General features: G+C 36.6%; 1 protein-coding gene across 1 annotated transcript; it reads right to left on the bottom strand.

Moving 5' to 3' along the window:
* Nucleotides 1-3954: 3954 nt before the first annotated feature.
* On the bottom strand, nt 3955-14896 carry LOC127772217 (alpha-copaene synthase-like). The gene is made up of 7 exons (XM_052298226.1): nt 14621-14896; nt 12826-13084; nt 11908-12298; nt 10388-10606; nt 7558-7693; nt 4776-5024; nt 3955-4248 (listed from the first exon to the last, which is right to left on the bottom strand). Exons 1-7 carry the CDS (start codon nt 14894-14896, stop codon nt 3955-3957), a joined length of 1824 nt encoding a protein of 607 aa, XP_052154186.1.
* Between the last annotated feature and the right edge of the window lie 1185 nt (nt 14897-16081).

Genomic DNA, 16081 nt, shown 5'->3' on the forward strand with positions numbered 1-16081 from the left:
AGGTCCTTAAATAGGACAGTTAATGACGGTTAGCGAAGGGGAAATGTCTGAACTGCCCTCTAACCGTTATCAGGGATACATCCGGGACGTCCATGCCAAACCCCAGCCTGGATGGCTGTGATTGTGGTTTGGACGAACCCTGGCTGGCCCCCTGGCCTGGCCTTCGACCCATCTCTCCTTCTAGGCTTGCCTTATCCAATTCTCGAAGTTTTGGGCTAATTCTTCAGTGTTTTGATGGAGTTCAAAGCCCCTCCTTGTATGGATATGCATCCTCCTTCACTTTTAGTCTGCTTTTGCTCCCAACTTTGGGGTTTATCATCTGCATACAAATATACACCAACACTTGTGGAATATGTCAGATTTAACACCTATCACTATGTTGGATGTTTTATTATCTGGACTTTATGCAGATGTTGGCGGTATAGAATTGGCATTTAATAACCACCAACACCTGTCGGCTGGCGAATGAACGGAATGTTCATGGTGATCCCTGCCCCCATGATGAGATCTTGATCCCGCTATGCTAAGACTTGGTTGGTGATAATCTTGAGATCGGAGAGGTGGAACCCGACTGCCTGTAGGTGTCCGAGTACTCCCCGAGCTGACTGGTACAGTTGTGGCGATCATTGTCTTCGTCTAATTGAGTATGTTGGCGACATTATTCGGTGGTGTTGCCGCCAGAAGGATGTCCAGAAGTGTAATCGCCGCGACTGCATTCTGTTGTGGGGTGCGAAAAACTTGTGTTCCATCTACGTCGTGTAGGCCGATCAACTCGCGTGCTCGATGCCCAGATGCCAGGGCACGCTGTCTTCGCTCCTCTGCTTCCCGAGCCAGTTGGTCACGCTCTTGCTGCTCATGCAGCAGTCTTGCTTGCTCCTGAGCTCGTCGTTCCTGCTCCAGTCTAAGTCGCTTGGCTTCTTGATGTGTCCGCTGCTCGTTAGCCTCGCGAGCGAGGCGTTGTTCCTCGGTCTCGTTGTCGGCCATGAAAATGCTGAAAAAGAGTGGAGTGTAGTCATCTTCACAGTCTTCACCAAGATCGCCAAAATCGTCGAAGTTGTTGAAGTCGTACTCATAGTTAAAGTCGCCATAGTCGATAATTTCGGTTGGTTGACAGGAGTCGACGCCAGGGGAGCTAAGGTAGCCATCTAATTCGTCAGTGGAGACAGATCCAAGTCGTTGAAGTATCACGCCGACTTCCATGGAGCCAGATCGAACCGAGGCCGAGTCCGGGTTTAATCTGGACCTACAGGGAGAAGAAGCCCTTGTAGTGAAAACATCGGCTAGATCGTCGGGAAGTCGCATCAAGATTGATGGATAAGCCGCTCCGTCTTGGTCTGGCTGCGAAGAAGTTGAAGAAACCTCATCCGAGTGGTTTGAAGCCAACTCAGATGGGAGGGTCTTAGAATAGATCTCCACCGAGTCCGAGAGACCAAACTGGGCGGAGATGCTATCTCCTCCCGACTGGTTTGGATCCGAGTCGAGAAGAGAGATCTTGCTGAAGCTGTCGGTAATGAAGTCGAGGCTGCCGAATCGGTACGCCTGCCCGAGAAAGAAGGCGAAGTCATCGATGCCCGAAGTGAATCCCATCGCACTAGTTGGCGAAAAACTTGACGCAACCCCTACCTGGCATGCCAATTGTCGAAACAATATTTCGGCAATACAAAAAGGGGGTGGCTATCAAGCTGCAAAGTGGATGGGTTAGGAGACACGAGATTTATACAGGTTCAGGTCTTCTCGATGATAAGTAATACCCTACTCCTGTCCAAGGATTGATCCGCCGAGTGTATTATTGATCGTGTGATCAGGGGGAAAAGTTATGCTCCTAGAGGCACCCGGACCCCTCCTTATATAGGGGGAGTAGCCTGACTTACAAGATACAGTCCATGTTCCTTACGGACTAGACATGTAAAGGTAAATTACAATCGTAACCGACTAGGACTACAGGGTACTTCCTTGGTACACAAGTTAACATAACAACCGAGTCCTTCACTAAATATATTCTATCCGTATATGGTACCCCTATATCCAGTCGGATATCCATGCCATGTGGGTATGGGGTATCTATAATCTCCATAGATTAGGAAACTCTAATCGAAATCTGATGATCATAGAAAATTATCCAAGAGCTACAATGGAGTTCAGTAAAACCGTGATGACTGGACTATCACTTACTGAGCCGTGAAAAATAAATTGGAATGTGATAGTCCAGACATTACGTCTTTACTTTATTATTAATACTTCCTCCATTTCACAATGTAAGACTTTCTAGCATTGCCCACATTCATTTAGATGTCAGTGAATCTAGACATATGTATGTGTTTAGATTCATTAACATCTATATGTATATGGGCAATGCTAGAAAGTCTTACATTATGAAATGGAGGGAGTAGTAAATACTTTACCGAACTTCATAATAGTCTAATTTATTTTTGCACGGGTCGATGAGCTTTATGCCTCCATGGCGTTTGATGGCCCATGGGAGCAGTTGTTTAAAATTCAGGTTTTCTCGTCTTTTTTCTACTAGTTATTGTTGAAGCACGAGATATTACAAAGTATACGTCGCGACATAGATAAACAGAAGGAATAACAACGCAAAACATAACAGATTTTGTTTTTTGGGCCACCCTCAAGAAATAAATTTAATTGTCAATAGTTTCTGGTAGCTAATAGGCCATGTCGATGCAGTGACTGTTTGTGGGACCGAAGATGATTAAACACCATAGATAACTAGGTGAAACTCCGTGTATTGTTGTGGGAATTTAGTATGATAGCAATAAACAAAATAACGTATAAGATAGCTAGATAACATCAGATTAAGTAAATTAATGTGGTTTATGATAGTTTAAATTTAAATCGTATGTACAATGGTGATTCAAACGTGAAAAGCAAGGTTGTATGACTTTATGGAAGAAGAAAAGTAGGGCGATAGTTTGGACCGTAGATTAATTATCTAAAGGCTAAAAACAATTGATTTGATATAACTTAATTAGAGGAAAAAAGGAGAAAGATAAATTGGACCATAGATTAATCATTTAAGCACTAACTAAGTGAGGATGAACTATAATGTATATATGATATCATAAAACATAATAAAGATATACATTGAAACATTGTGTGAATTATGCTGGATGATAATTTAACATGTTTGTATTTGAAAAGCTCTTAGATTATAAAAGCTATAAATATATAGCATGTTTGCATTATGTTTAAATGTGATGATTGTTTGTGGATGATGATGTGGCATCTTGTTAATTAGTGGATGATGATGTGACATCTTGTTAGTGGATGATAATGTGTCATCTTTGCATTTTAAGCTTAAGGAGTTAGTTAGAGAAAAAAAAGGAGAAAGATAATTTGAACCATAGATTAATCATTTAAGCACTAACTAAGTGAGGATGAACTATATAAGTATGTAGGATATCATAAAACATAGTAAAGATATACATTGAAACATTATGTGAATTATGTGGGATGATAATTTAACATACTTGTATTTTAAATCATAAAAACTATAAAGTTATAGATAATATAACATGTTTACATGATATTTAAATGTGATGATTGTTAGTAGATGATGATGTGGTATCTTGTTAATTAGTGGATGATGATATGGCATCTTATTAGTGGATGATGATGTGACATCTTTGCATGTTAAGCTTAAGGAGTTAGTGGGGGATAACTTTATAGTAAGATAGGATTACATGCCCAACAACATAAATGGCAATGCGCTTCTGACGATGGCATGCATCTTTATTTACTAGTTACCATCGTACACATAGAGTATATTCATAAGAAGTACTACCTGCATCACAAAATAAATTTCATTCTATACATGAATATTGATATAGACCATGTCCAGATTTATATAGAAAAGTGAACTTATTTTAGGACGGAGATAGAATTACATAAGCATTGTGTAAGCACATAGGTTGCTGCATTATTGATAGCTCAGTTCTAGAGGGGGACAGGATTCACAAACAGATTCCCAACAATTTCATGAAGATACTTGGAAAATGTATATGCATCTTTCTTGTTATCGTAAAAGAATGGCACTGATATGGCCAATTTCATAAGTCGTTGCACCACAAGGAACTGCTGGTGATGATCACAATGAACCTGATTTAGGGTTCTCCATTCACTTTCAATCATTGATCCGATCTTGTCTAAGGCAACTTCGCTTGTAACCTTGTGCTCATTCATATAGCACTCTACGGTGTTTGTGGCTTCTCCTTTGTTCTTTCTTCCAGACTGCATGAGTGTAAACAAAAAAAATACAAGTTACTTCCTCCATCTTGTCAAATTTTGTTTCAATATTATATGCTACAGGAAATAGCTAGTTATATACATATAACATTTCAGTTCTCCACTAATAATTTCATAATGTAAAGTGATAAAGTAGCTGGACCACATTCAGCATCCAATCCCAGACTGCATACACATTTAGGCTATGTTCCGTAAACTAGGTTAGGAACTTCTCCCAGTGTACGTAAAACAGGGGACTTATTAGCATGCAATTAATTAACTATTAGCTATTAAAAATTTGAAAAAAATTAATATGATTTTTAAAGTAACTTTTATATAGATTTTTTTTTAAAAAAAGCACCACTCAACAGTTTACAAAACATGAGCTAGCATGGAAAATAAGAGAGTAGAAGTTAGAACTTTATTTCCGAACACGGCCTTACATATCTGAACACAATAAATTGGGGAAGTACATAGAATTAGTGCTCTTAATTTTTTGCCAAAATAGTACAATTGAATTACTGCCTCTATACCTTGAATGCAGCAATGTCATTCATGAAACGCATAATCTTTGCACAAGCTATAACGGCACTTGTACGTCCTGTTGCCAATTCAAATGATTCCTTCGTTACTGCATCACCCCGGCCATCTGTAGTAGTCACACATAGTACTGGCACATTAATGGACAGGGTTGACAAAGCAACCCGCTCCTTAAATCCTGGATTGTAATTTTGATGCATCCATTCAAATTCCTGCAGGTAATATGTGGATAGATTTTGGAACTGCACCCATGTAAATTAAATTAGCCAAAAAAAACTAGTTAGCTACATCATTATAATTATTCTACTGCACTACTACCATACTCATCAAACAAAGAGATACTCCACCCGGTTCGAACAATTATTGTTTTGGGCAAGTTATACGTAGTTAAAGTTTAACTTTGTCGAGTTATTCATGGGTGAGTGGACGGCCTCTCCCCCCTCCTCTACTTGACTATCCTTGTGTGCTCCCGTCTGCTTTCGGGGTCGACCAACTGTAAGGCAAGCATGTGCCGGCCACCCCCTTCATCTCATCCTCGGCAGTCACCACCCACCGGCTACCCGATCGAGCTAGCCATCTTTGGAGGTGAGCGTTGTCTCAATGTATCCACACTAATGTCAGGTTGCTGCATCTATTTTACTTTAAACTAGCTAGTTTGCTTGTAGCCAGAGCCAGTCTATTATGAAATGCTGAGATGGGATCCATATCTATTATTTTCTTCCGAAAACTGGAGCACTTCATTTATTATTACTCGTAAGTAGGATGCATATTTGAAATGGGGTTGAGGGATGGTACACAGGAATGTCAATACACTGGCTTGGTCTTATTTAATTACTACAATCGAAAGTTCTATTTTAAACCAGTACTTATATATGCTTATTGATCATGTGTTGAGTCCAACTTAGCATACTCTGATCCTCTGAATCATGTGTAGAGTCCTATTGCGCTCAAGTGATATATCTGAACCTGGTTACTGCATTTATCGGATATATAGCAAAATCATGGAACAATTCTTATCTTTTTCTTGTTTTTGTCTACTGTTTTAAGTAAGGTGCTTGAATGCTCAGAGGTTGTGACTTCATAGTTTCCTATTGTAGAAAAAACCATGGCCTTCCCTTGGTTTCTTCTAATATTGTTATGATTAAAAAACGACATATTTAGATCGATGTATACACTTAAAGTCTCTAGCTAGTTCATTATTTTGCGTGTGTCTTCAGTCCCTGTCCATCTTGTTAAAGATATGTAGTTCGTGCATCAGTGAAGGATATATATTTTTTGTAAAGCCCGCTGGAATACAATTAAATTAAGTATAAGCTACGGGTTAATTGTGCTTCCTGCTAGCTAGATTGATATGGCAGATAATTCCATTTATGCTACTGGGCTAATATATGAATGCCCTAAATAGTATAGAACGTTGAAGCAGGAAAATAGCAGCCATATGATTAATCAGTTATTTATATCCTTGGAATTGTTAGACTGACAGTTACTTACATGTATTCAAAATTATGCTGTTTGCAGTATCCTCATTAACCACAACTTTTTAAGCATATAGCAGCATCTTTTTTACCAAAATCTGTAGCATTCCCAAGACAAGTAAAGAGGAGAAAATAGATAGTGATAAAAATCCATCGAAGAGGGATAAGATATCTGCATTCATTGTCTCATCTAGCTTGGAATATTGCTGCCGGAGGACATGTAGTACCATAACTTGGTAGCTTACAGTGGTGAATAAAAGATTCTTGTTGATGTGAATTGGAAGTTTCCTTAAAATTTGATAATGAATTGTTGTGCATGTCTATCTGTTGCTTTATCACTTGTGTATCAGTAAAAAAAATGAGTTCATTTGCATATTGTGTTGAAAAAGTTATGTTCAATAATCCCTATGGATATGTGGAATGCATTGTTTGGGGGGGGGGGGGGGAGGGGTTGTCTTGGAGCCATTTTTTCTAATGGTGCCACATGATTTTTTTCTGACAGCGCACGTCAAAATTCAGGTGACAAAAACATGACGCCAGTGGAATTTTTCTGTGTTAAACACATAGGAAAATAGAATTTCTCCGTGGTGATTTTTCTATCGACAATTCCTGTCGGTTCCCTCAAAAATACAATTTATGTGGATAAACCGTATTTTTCTTAAAATTTTTGACCTGTAGGGTTGGTCACAAGTCTGGTAGTGCATAGAAGTCTACGTGTGTACTGTAGGAAATGAGAAGTTTAGTCCTACCATGCTAATTCTGGGAGGGTTACACAAGTTTACGTATCTAGTTGTCCAAGGTGTAGCAACACTGATAAACATTTTACACAAAGTGAGGATGAAAAAGCACGTGTGTTATAGTTTAGGTATGGTTTAACAAATTCATGTTGTATGGTTTAACAAATTCATGTTGAGCATACAGCTGTATGTATAGGGTACCTGGATTATTATGATTTTCTATCGGTAATAGATGTTCAATATGGTTTCAAAATTTTGGGCTTGTTGGTGAAAAGTTAGCCCTAGATACTATTTCCAAAATTTTCTCATTAGTGATTTAAACAAGAAATTTCGGGGATAAAATTTTGGGAACTGTTGGTGATGCTCTTATATTGAATGTATAATAAATGTGGAAAGTTTATACCAATACATGACAAATTTCATTGGTACACACGATCTTTTCTTTATACATCTCGATAATATACAGTAATAAGAATCCATTAATGATCAATGCGTAATTTGAAGATTTAAACAAATACACGAAATAAAAGTAGAAAGATGCTGTACATATATAACTGGTATACCTCTTTTTTCATGCACGCCACACGGTATTTGTCACTGGCCTCTACTTGAGCTTCAGTCTCCCTGAAGTAATTCAGCAGTGCACGGTAGAACTTTTTCATGTACTCTGGTAGTATTGAGATAGCACTTTCATCCCATCTGTCCAATAGGCCAATTGGGAATTTTCATGAAATTACTTAGGCAAGTGTAAATAAATCTTGCCTAAAAAGTTAGTTTGACAGGGATGTATCGCGTTCAAACCACCAACTGAATGAAATACTTTGTAAATTATGCTCAAATGGACACTTCCATGTACCAGTGATGAATAAAGTGGTCTGATGATGTTTAATATTTCTCGAATGAAAGACGTGTTAACATTGTGTGAAACAAGTGACCATAATTAATTAAGATGGATATTGATGGATAAATTCGATGGTAACTGTACAACAAATTTATTTAGCTAGAGGATCAATATGGTTTTTCAATTGTGCTTTACTCAGATTAATTGTTTAGGTGCATTGGACATCAAAAAGTAAAATATGCTTCTCTGGCCATAAAATAATTGTAGTGTTGTCAGGATCGAATACTAGCAACCGAAAGGGTGCAGCAAATTATTGAGGCATTTTATGCCTATTTTTTCATCTGAAAATGAATTTTCATTTTGTCATTAATAATTTGCTCTAAGTAGCTCGGATTCATGGAAATTGCTTTTTCCTATCATGCTGGTAGCAACAGCTCGATAACAAGAATACTACTGCCGGCTACCTTTGGTGGCTGTAGCTAGCTAGCTCTACCTCCAGTTTCACATATCAGATTTAATTAACTAAAAGTTGGTCTTAGCTGTTTCTTGACAGAATGACAGTAGAATACATGTGTATGCATGAGCGGTACTTTGCTTGGTCATTGCATAGTAGTAGTTGGAAAAACTCGCATGTTTTGCTGCTCTAGAATTAGAGGTGGAATGCTGAATGCTCGGAAAACTACTTTTATAGGCGGTTGCAACATAATTGGTACCCCCATTTTTGGAACTATGCTAGAAATCGACATTTTTGTGCTAGTCGTTTGCACAACTGCATGTTAACAAATCTATTTTTTTTTTATTTTAAGTTGAGTTTCAAGTCTTATTATTGTAGGTGCAAAAAGTATTTCATATTTTAATAGTCACGAGTCTGCAATTTTTTCACACAAAAGATGCATCTAGTATGTAGGATTCAAATCTGGGATCTCTCCCTTCACGCGTATCTTACTTATTACCATCTTACATATGAAGCACTTTGTTAATTAGTATGAAATAGACGTTGGTATTCTAATTTAAACTCTCTTAAACTTGTAACACATATTAAAACCTTAAAGATTTATACGGTATTCATTTGAAATGCGATTGAGGTGAACTAAAGTTATATATGATCCCAACAATTTTTTCATTAATTTTGTAAGGTCAATATTTTTTTAATATCATTGTTCACTTATGCCAAGTTCCCACTATATGATTTGATGTGTTATGCAACTTGACATTTGTGAATGATCATAATAAAGGAGATATTGAAAAAACAATTGACTAGGTCATATTTAAGGAAATATTGTAAGAATCTCATAAAACTTTGGATTAATTCAATCGGACATAAGGTGTATTTTCTATGAATTTTAAAACTTTCGACTTCATAAAGATCTGTTTGTAAAATCATCCTATTTTAAAAAGTAGTTTTCGAATCTTGTAATGAATATTTCGGCTCCTAAATGATCTTAAATGAAATAACTTTCAACGAGAAAGTTATAAACCTTGTCGAGCGTTATATTGTTTTATAGAAATTGTCCCCGTCGACGTACGTAACAAAATATTCTAATGTAGACCCAAGAGCTTCTTATAATGAACTTTTGATCCCATATACTATCTAAAATAGAAAAACTTTAACTACAGCATCTGAATAATAACTACAACTGTCACATAACATTTGTCATGAGGCGACATCATAGGAAAGAGTTACAAGTGGTTTCCTAATAGAAGTGCCCTTAAAAATCAATTTTATTGGTTTTTTCTTATGAGATCCGCACATAAAAATTACCCCACTTTCAAATTACGAGACCCATTTGTGTTAATAGACCTATTTTCACAGGCGATTTTCATAAGGAGCTATCTATAAAAAAAGTTTTCTTTGGCTGTATGACCCTAAGTGGCATCAGCCATCTTCATAGGGACACGTTAATGCTTTGTAGTGGTTACGATGAAAAATGTGCATGTGCCTATTAGTGGAATAAACAGACTGAAAATATTTCCTAAACTTTTTCCTTATTTCCGTGTCAGCTTTTCGCCATCTAGACAACGTGTCAGAGACAACCATCCCAACTGATCTCCTCCCCATCCCATCCAAAAGTAAAAGTATAGGTAGGGTCTTCCAAAAATACTCAAAATATTGGATCTGCATGGGAGGGGCAGACGGTAGCTAACGAGGGGGTGGGACTCCCACTGTGGGAGAGGTGCAGAGGATCGAGGGTAGCATGTTCTCTCTTTCTCTCTCTATCTCTCTACATATATCCATAGAAATTACTTCAAGTATATGAGGTTATAACACACGGTCATGCATAGCATTTAGAAGTTTTAATTGATTCAGTTTTACAGTTATAGGCGTAGAATAGTTAAATTTTGGTTTATTGTTGTTTTTAGGGCTTCTCATCCTATAATCTGTACCTTTCTATTTTGAAAAAGCCTGACCTCTAACATATGATAATATTCTGCGAATCTTTGGAACTTCTAAATAGAATTTGTTATGCGGTTTTCTTGATTTCTCTTATAATTGGTGGCTTGAGATGAAGGATATTAATTCCTGTTGTTTTTGACATATTAATTAATCGAACCTTTGTATGGCTTCATTCAGCTTCCTACATTCCTTGATGGTGGCATGATCATCATATGTGTCATCCATAAGGACAATGAATACAATGATCTTGGCAAGGAACATCCGTGTGAGTGTTAAGTTTTCCTCATAGAACAACGCATAAGACCAAAGATATGACTCCACTGCACAATCTCTAACATGACTTAGCTCGATATATCCATAAAGATCTTTCCACCACCTGCAAATTAAATTGATTGATCGATTCAGGTGCTTAATTTAATTTTGTAGTATATTTAAGATATATAGATTAGAAGCAATGTGTATTAATTGATTTATGATAGTAATAATATGTACATAGCATATCAGGCATACCGAAAAGACTAACAACATGAAGAGCCATATTGCTAGTTAGTTCAGTATATGTCTCTAGTGTATTGCATGTTTAAAGCCGCATAAAAGTCTCTTTTGTATTGCTGCTGCAAATGCTGAGACAAAGATTGATAAAATATTCAGATATTCCTTGCAGGCTAGCCATCCTTCTTTTTTATTTGAGAGTGGACAAATTATATAGTAGTATAAACCTTAATTTTCTATTGTTACTTGAAACTACGGATAAAGCGACACCTAAACTCGGATACACTAACCACCTCATTAACATCACATATAATGACTACTTCTGGACAAAACATAAAGTTGTACATGTATTTTGTGATTAATTAACGTTAAATTGGTTGCACAAACAAAGCGTCAATTTGTCTAAAACAAGGTACACATTTTATGTATTTACCATTCAGTACATTGATGGAACACAACGTCTCTCCAGAATTTTGCACGTATCTATATCTATCTATCCTATATAGTCAGAGCTAAAATATCGACATGTATTGATTAAGATCATCTGAAATACAATAGCCTATGGGTTCCTCCCTTACTTTGATCATAGCTATCCACATGTCATGTGTATTCAGAATTAACCACTTAGCATAATTGCTATAGAGCTCAAGATGTATTGAGCCACATCTCACCTTGAAAGTAAAAGCCATTAAATCCTCTGATACTTTTCATTACTATTCATAAGTTGAGATTACACATCAACTTCTACATAGCTCAAATTATAGTCCTTTTAGGTATTACGAGTAAATCATTTCCAATAGGTTTTTATTGAGCTTTCTTTGAAAAAAAATGCTTACTAACTGCATACTCTCTAAATTATCTTTACTAACTGTAGAACGAACGTCGAAAAACATATTTTGGTAGTTGTATCGTGTGCATACACAGATTTTAGATTATTACGATGGTTAGTTTCTGTTTGAAAGGGCACAGTCAATTACTTTCATGGTATACATTTACTTATTATTATTACTATTACTATTATTATTATTATTATTATTATTATTATTATTATTATTATATAAATATAAATATAAATATAAATATACATAACAAAGAAATACTCTTCTTTTAGATAAAGGAAATAAATAAACCTGGTCTCTACATCCACAAGACATGTACAAAGCCAAAGCAAAGAAATACTCTTACTGAGAAAAAGCATTGAGCTCCTTCAAGTGGACATGCTGCAAAAGGTTAAATTCCAGCTTTGCAAGATCTAGAAGAACCACAATATGCTCTTCCTCCTGTCCATACTCCAGCATATAATGCAACATTTCAACTCTCTTGCAGGTTCTTGGTAATGGTAAGTGTAGGGCACGGTTGATTTGATTATCTAGAGGGGCCTTGGGCCTACCTCCACCCCTCATTGATTCGAGGTGGTGCCTTGCAAAAGACATAGCTTCTTCAAGCTCTGGCTCATCATGGACAAGGAGGTGAGCTGCATTGTACAAACTTAATAATGCCCTCGGTTCATCAGCTATTCTATTGATGAACCTCCCATCCTCTCCTTTGAATTTTTTTGAATGCATCTGCAAGGCAGCTAAATTAAATGTGGATTTTTCCTTCCAAAAGAGACTAGATTCATTTTTCTACAATTTTTTAATACATTGGATATTATTGACTAATTTTTATCTATATCTTCTAATTTGGACTTATATTGAAAAGTTGTTTGGCACAACCATAATTACGAAAATGAATGAATACCTACAATACAATGACTTAAAATTTGTGATCCAGAGAAAAATGCAAAAATTTGTATATGTAAGTCATCACCAATATAAGAAATACTGGCACTATTGAAAATTGGGCCTATCTATCATATGCATATAGTGGATAAATTGTTACTCTCTCCGTTCCATATTATAAGTCGTTTGACTTTTTTTCTAGTCAAATTTCTTTAAGATTGACCATATTTATAGAAATGAAGGGTGTATTTTGTAATAAACTTGTTTGGCGTTGTTGTAGTTTGTAAAATACATAGTAAAAGTTGCAGTGAGATAGTTCTGACCAAGTTGCAATTTTATGAAAATCACTCTGCAAGTTATCTCTTACAGTATTTATTAGTACCTGGAGATACCCAAATGCCATGCTCCCTAAGTAAGCGAAAGTGGAGAGCAACCTCGTGGAGACTAGAGCTAGTGAATTCCCTTTCTTTGATGTCACTTATTGCATTGTTTATCTCGTCTTGGAACAGGTGATCTATTCCAAGACGTTGAACTGCATCTACTAAGTGCATTTTCTTGGCTGTATCATTGTGCGTCTCAAATAGTATACGGACGTCTTGTTTTAGTTTATCAACCTTTTCCATCATCCAATCCTCTGATCTCTGTATATTTGCATGCATAAATTTGATTTGTTAGTATCAAATGAAAGAAATAATGGAACGAATAGTTAGGCCTGAAATAAAACATTCCTTTTAGATAACTTGTTGGTCTGTTGTGGATTTGACCACATTTTTTCTTGCCAAAAGCAGCATTAAATCAAATGTAATAAAAAAATATGATAAAACTCCATTGATCCACTAGGAAAATGTGAACTATGTCACCCCTCCATCCTTTTAATTTCCAAATATGTGCCGTTCTATAATGAGTGCTTGCAAACTTTTTTAAAGTACGTAAATAGATAGAGAAGTATTAATTATATAATTTGTCATGTGAATATTGCCATTGATTTTACAGCTAAAATATGCCATTCTTACTATAGAAGTCAAGTCTTAGTTGAAGTAGTTGAAGTTTTGTTGGAAATCTGCACGTCAGAATACCAAATGAGAAACATTGGAGAGAGTAATTGCCCATGCCACAAAGAACTATTTTCATGAACAACCCCTATATTTTTATAGCCGGCCTAACAAAAGACCTACCTGTGAAAATGCGTAGGCTCTCTGGTCAAGGCTCTACTGTGAGAGTCAATTTTCATAGGTAAGCTTCCAAGGAGGCGCGTATAAAAATAGGATCATTCTTTTAGGTGCCCATCTTAAAGGCCCGATTGAGAAAATCGTATTTTTAATAGAAAATACCTAGAGCTGTCTATAAAAACAATCCTACTTTGACACGTCGGCCTCATAATAGGGCCACTTGTGAAAAGGAGAAGCCTAATAAATATGCTCATCAATCTACCCGACCTCTAGTGACTCTTTATCTTGCATCATCCCGTCCTTATTCCTTAATTATGTCATCTCATATCGATTGCCACGATGCTTGTATTGGATCAAGATAGTGTTTCTAGAATTTTATTATTTTGGAATTTTTGTTGTTTTTTGAGCAAAAATCTTTTGCACTCAAGCGTCTTAACGTGTCAGCCAGTGAAAATCAATTTTTTGTATGTGGTTTTGATTCCTATCTGGAAAAATTGGGATCTTTGTAAACAAGTTGCCTGCATGGCATAAGCAGCCAGAGCGTGTTTGACGTTAAACATGTGCCAGCATTACTCCCGCCATTTTTATTTATTGGTCACCATTGACCATGCACACATACCCATGTAATCAACTTTTTCCAATGAAACAACCAAAAAACCCATATCTTGGTGGGATATGTAATCTCTTCTACATGCATATGGTAACATATGCAAAATAAGAATTATCACCTTCGTAACCGTGTAGTGATCGATAAATATGTCCAAACTTCAAAAGGTGGTTAAAGTGACAAGTAAACAAGAACAGAGATATTAATTCCTACGGGTTTTATATGTGATAACGTGGTGGCAAAATTTGTTTTAGGCCTGTCATCAATCTTTTGATATGCTTGCTAGATCAGATTATATGTTTATGTTGACTAGAAAACCAGATGATATTCGCCTACAGAATAGTTGTACAGTTCTACTATAGAGCAAATGTATACAATATGAAAATGAAAAAAATGTATACCTGTAGTGGCTTTGGGTCATAGTTGATGAAGAAGTCCCCCCACACAGAGGGCTCAAAGCTAGATACTTCCTTCACAGGAGTGATTGATTCTGAGGACACAACGTGTGCAGCATGTCCACCTGCATGTCGATGCGCATTGCTTTGTCGTCGGAAGGAGACTTTTGCTGGGGCACCAGCAGAAAGAAGCCCAACCGGCGGCCGGATTGGACGATGGCCTATCCTAGCATGCACAACACCATGAATGAAGAAGAAAGGGAGAGGGATGGAAGTTGACATACCAGTATATTTCCCTTGGGAGGGCAATAGCAGTTCACTGATACAATTGTAGTGTGGTAGTCTGATAGTTGCTTTAGCTAGCTAGCTAGCTGCTTTATATAGGATAAGGCATAGGGCTTCTAGAATGAACTCTTAAAAAGGATATTCTCTTTGTCACAAAATAGATATTTTCTCCGTTCTAATATTAGGTAGGCATGGATATTAAGGAAGTAGGTCAAAATGATTGGATGAAGTTTGTGATTGGATGAAAAGAAAAAATAGATGAATAAATTAAATAGATAGTGGTTGCTATGTGTGGGATGTGTGAAAAATAAACTTATTTTGCGAGCAGGGTGTAATAAGCAATAAATACATCCCTTATACCAAATAGTAAACATTATGGAGGTACTAAGCAGCAAATATCAAGCAATAGGACTACAACATGCTAGTAGGGAATAAAAAAAATAATTCTTTTAGCAAGAATTGCATTGTCATTTGAGAAAGCAAGTGCATTATGGTCTTTTTGTTTTGTATTGGTGCGTGTGAGATGTGTGAAAAATGAACTTATTTTGGGACAAGGGTGTACTAAGCACCAAATACATCACTTATACCGAATAATAAATATTTTGGAGGTAGTAAGCAACAAATATGTGACAATTACATTACAACCTGCTAGTAAGGAATAAAAATACATTGATCATCTCAGCAAGGAATAATTGCATTGTGATTTGAGAAAGTAAGGATATTATGGTCGTTTTGGTTTTGTATTGGTACCGTGGGATTTGTAAAAAATACTTATTTTGGGACAAGGGTGTAGTAAGCGATAAATATATCTCTTATACCAAGTAGTAAACATTGTGAAGGTACTAAGCAACTAATATCAGGTAATAGCACTACAACCTCATAGAAAGGAATATTGTTTTTAGTTTTATCTTAGTTTGTCCATCTTTGTCGATTTGCGCTGTAAATCGTCCGCCGCCGCTACGAGAGTGCGACATCTCTTTGTAGGTTTGTCCTGAAAATCTTTCGTTTTTCCCACGAGACGGGTAGTTATCTATCGTTCTATCTTGATCGGCTCCGCTAGCCGGTTTAGTCTATCAAAACCCATCTTGATTTAGGTGGTTTGCGACTCTAGGATCACCGCAAGGCGTTTAGATGCTGTGATCGTGCTTGTCAAATTGTCACAAAATGTTGCTAACAGGCTCC

Source organism: Oryza glaberrima, chromosome 4 (assembly GCF_000147395.1).
Source record: "Oryza glaberrima chromosome 4, OglaRS2, whole genome shotgun sequence".
In the NCBI taxonomy this organism is placed as follows: domain Eukaryota; kingdom Viridiplantae; phylum Streptophyta; class Magnoliopsida; order Poales; family Poaceae; genus Oryza; species Oryza glaberrima.